Consider the following 4,153-nt stretch of genomic DNA (forward strand, 5'->3'; position numbering starts at 1 on the left):
AATCTTTATTTTTATTTTCTACAATTTTTTTTAAAAGAGAATTTTAGTATCTACCCTCGAAGTTTGGAGGATTTACAGAGAGCAATATTTTCTTCTTAATTTATGGCTGTTCAGAGTGAAAACACACCTCGAACGTGTTTTCTTTTTTAAATGATATTTTCTGCAAATAATAGCCATAAGTGAGTTTATAGTAAATAGGTATGTGAATTATGCATTCTGTCTACAGGAAGTCACTGATGCCGCGCCACTAGCTGCCTGTGCCTGTTGTCGAAGAAGTCGGGATGGCGATCACAAAATGTCTGATCGTTGTGATACTCCTGATGTTGGAAATCGATCGAATTACCCAAGGACAGCTGGTTCGACTAGGTGAGAAGTGATAATCGTGTGAAGCTTGAACACGACATAAACGTGTTTCTTGGCACGAGCGAATTTTTCTTATAGATTTTATCGCACCTTGATTTTACCGACCATTAAGCCGTGTATTCTGATTATTTCGAGTAGTTAGACAAATCAATTTGGAGGTAGTTGTATTGTCTGAGTATAGTGTTGTTGCCTTTTTCACGTAATTCACATTTTCCGAATTTTCAAATATTAAAATTTGTAAATATTCGAACTTTCAAGTATTTAAATTTTCAAATATTTGAATCTCCGTATTCCCAATTTTTTAAATATTCGAATCTCCATATTCCCAGTTTTTCAATCATTCGAATCTCCATATTCCCAGTTTTTCAAGCATTCGAATCTCCATATTCCCAATTTTTCAAATATTCGAATCTCCACATTCCCAATTTTTCAAGCATTCAAATCTCCACATTCCCAATTTTTCAAACATTCGAATCTCCACATTCCCAATTTTTCAATCATTCGAATCTCCATATTCGCAGTTTTTCCATCTTTGAGCCGAGAAAATTTCATTCTTCGCATAGTTCGATAACCCTAAAAACGAGTCTCTCAAACCGAACCCTGTCTATTTCAAGAAGATACCACCCCCTTCCGCCACGAGAAAAGAGAGCACCAGAAGCAAAGTACGAAGAGAAAAATTGCTAGCATTCCCAATTTTTCAAGCATTCAAATCTCCACATTTCCAATTCTTGAAACATTCGAATCTTCATGTTCCCAATTTTTTAGACATTCGAATTTCCACATTCCCAATTTTTCAAGCATTCGAATCTCCACATTCCCAATTTTTCAAATATTCGAATCTCCATATTCCCAATTTTTCAGACATTCGAATTTCCACATTCCCAAATTTTCAAGCATTCGTATCTCCACATTCCCAATTTTTCAAATATTCGAATCTCCACATTCCCAATTTTTCAAGCATTCAAATCTCCACATTCCCAATTTTTCAAACATTCGAATCTCCACATTCCCAATTTTTCAATCATTCGAATCTCCATATTCGCAGTTTTTCCATCTTTGAGCCGAGAAAATTTCATTCTTCGCATAGTTCGATAACCCTAAAAACGAGTCTCTCAAACCGAACCCTGTCTATTTCAAGAAGATACCACCCCCTTCCGCCACGAGAAAAGAGAGCACCAGAAGCAAAGTACGAAGAGAAAAATTGCTAGAATCGCGGGGATAGCGATCGTCGTCGCGATTCTTTCGCGGATGAAAGCGAAAACTGCTAAAAATACGCGTAAACCAAGTTACAGGATCCGTTTTCGGTGGCCACGCGATTAAGTATAGCGGTCGAATGTCTACTTTCGTTCTCTCGTCTTCTCTTCTTCCTCGTCTCTTCTCAGCTGTTAAATTTCTCTTCAGCCAGAAAACTCTCGTGTAACGCAAACAAATGGAAAAGGAAGAGCACGATTCGACCGCTTCTCTCTCGTTCGAGCAAAGTATAGATTTGTAAAGGAAAGCTTCGCGATATTTTCGTACGAGCCAAAAAAAAAGAAAAAAGAAAACGAAAAAAAAAAGAACGTGTAGAAATAAAAATAAAAATCGTGTAACGAGTTAGAAAAAACAAGCACATGGATGAAGTGTGTGAGGAGAAGAAAGATGGAGAAAGCGGAGCTTTCCTTGGAAAGAAGAAGATTGGAGGATAATAAAAGATGACGGGGCATAATCGTAAGAAAGACTATCGTACAGCTTCTACTCGCGAGGATATTTTTAATTTCGCCCCTTTTGCCAGGAGGAAGCATCTTTTTTCCTCGAGGCGATCTTTGATGATGGAAGGAAATATGCGTGAAATGCCGTGGAAAATCCGAGGAAGCTCGAGCTTCTGTTAATTCACGGAATGCGACGTCTTTAGCTTCGTTTCGAATTGTTTACGATCCGTAGATTTCGGGCGATCGAAATAAATGTTCTCATCCTGGGTAGCTTAAATTTAGAATTGTATTTTTTCTGTCTTTTTTATTTTGGTTTGACGAATTTTCGAAAATGATCATTCTTGCATTTTTTGTTGTTTTATATTTAAATTCTGACGTGTAAAATGTTCATATGAATGTACAGAAGTTCGTTAATTTGAATACTTGAATTGAACATTGAATTTATTCATTTGAGTAGTCGAATTGAACATTGAATTCTTGAATTCGAATACTTGAATTAGACATTGAATTCTTAAATTCGAATACTTCAATTGAACATTGAATTCGTTCATTTGAGTAGTCGAATTGAACGTTGAATTCGTTCGTTTGAATACCTCAATTGAACATTGAATTCGTTCATTTGAGTAGTCGAATTGAACGTTGAATTCATTCATTTAATTAGTCGAATTGAACATTGAATTCGTTCGTTCGAATACTTTGGGTAGCTTAAATTTAGAATTGTATTTTTTCTGTCTTTTTTATTTTGGTTTGACGAATTTTCGAAAATGATCATTCTTGCATTTTTTGTTGTTTTATATTTAAATTCTGACGTGTAAAATGTTCATATGAATGTACAGAAGTTCGTTAATTTGAATACTTGAATTGAACATTGAATTTATTCATTTGAGTAGTCGAATTGAACATTGAATTCTTGAATTTGAATACTTGAATTAGACATTGAATTCTTAAATTCGAATACTTCAATTGAACATTGAATTCATTCATTTGAGTAGTCGAATTGAACGTTGAATTCGTTCGTTTGAATACTTCAATTGAACATTGAATTCGTTCATTTGAGTAGTCGAATTGAACGTTGAATTCGTTCGTTTGAATACCTCAATTGAACATTGAATTCATTCATTTGAGTAGTCGAATTGAACGTTGAATTCATTCATTTAATTAGTCGAATTGAACATTGAATTCGTTCGTTCGAATACTTTAATTGAACATTGAATTTATTAATTCAAATACTTGAATTAGACACTGAATTCTTTAATTCGAATACTTGAATTGAACATTGAATTCATTCATTTGAGTAGTCCAATTGGACACTGAATTCTTTAATCAGAATACTTGATTTGAGCATTGAATGTTTTAATTCGAGCACTTGAATTAAATCTCTTAAATTTAGATGTACAAATTGAAATCTGCAAGCTTCAATTTTTTATTCGAATTTTTTAATCTAAACATTCAAATCTGAATTAGTTTGAATCTTTCCATTACGAAAAGTCGGAGTACATTTCTCTGCGTTACACCAAACCTCTAAAAAGATCGAAAAAGATTCCCAGAACAAAGGCTGAAAACAACCGCTAATGAAGATGTTGAAAAATTCTTTTTAAAAACGCCGAAAGAGAAAACAAAAGGTAGCGAAAACACAGAAAACTAGCATCATTTCGTGTATTTCTTTCAACGATACCTCTTTCAGCTGCTCGTTTCTCCGTCGTCGAGCTTTTTCCAATCGTCGTTGCTCGGTGAAAGACAACGGGAACTGTTGGCAAGCTACGCGATGGAATTTCGAGAAATCGACACGTTGAAACGGAGCCTATAAGGGGGTCCTTTGTTCACCTCGAATCTTGGCCTTTTTCCAGTCACGTAATGTCACGCCGAAGAATCGGTGTTACAATTTAATTGGTCAGCGTGTTCCGTACAGCTGTACCTCGAGATCGTGTTTCGTTTTCCTATGAATTTAACCCTTTGAAACCTGAGCGATTCTTCCTTCACTTTCGTTTGGAAGTGAGTACCATGGAGATGAAAATCACTCCACGGAGTTTTGTTACTTACAATTTTTATATGTAGATTAATTTGAATATCGAAGGGTTAAAAGTGTGTCGGTATGAATTTAA

General features: G+C 35.1%; 1 protein-coding gene across 1 annotated transcript in view; it reads left to right on the forward strand.

Annotated features, from left to right (window-relative positions):
* LOC108577267 (fibroblast growth factor receptor homolog 1-like) overlaps positions 1-4,153 on the forward strand; it is a 141,611-nt gene that overhangs the window by 94,509 nt on the left and 42,949 nt on the right. Inside the window, exon 2 of the mRNA XM_017940401.1 lies at positions 227-366. Within this exon, the coding sequence (XP_017795890.1) occupies positions 282-366 (85 nt within the window). The 5' untranslated portion in view covers positions 227-281. The remainder of the gene's footprint in view (positions 1-226; positions 367-4,153) is intronic.

Source organism: Habropoda laboriosa, unplaced genomic scaffold, assembly GCF_001263275.1.
Source record: "Habropoda laboriosa isolate 0110345459 unplaced genomic scaffold, ASM126327v1 scaffold713, whole genome shotgun sequence".
Lineage (NCBI taxonomy): Eukaryota > Metazoa > Arthropoda > Insecta > Hymenoptera > Apidae > Habropoda > Habropoda laboriosa.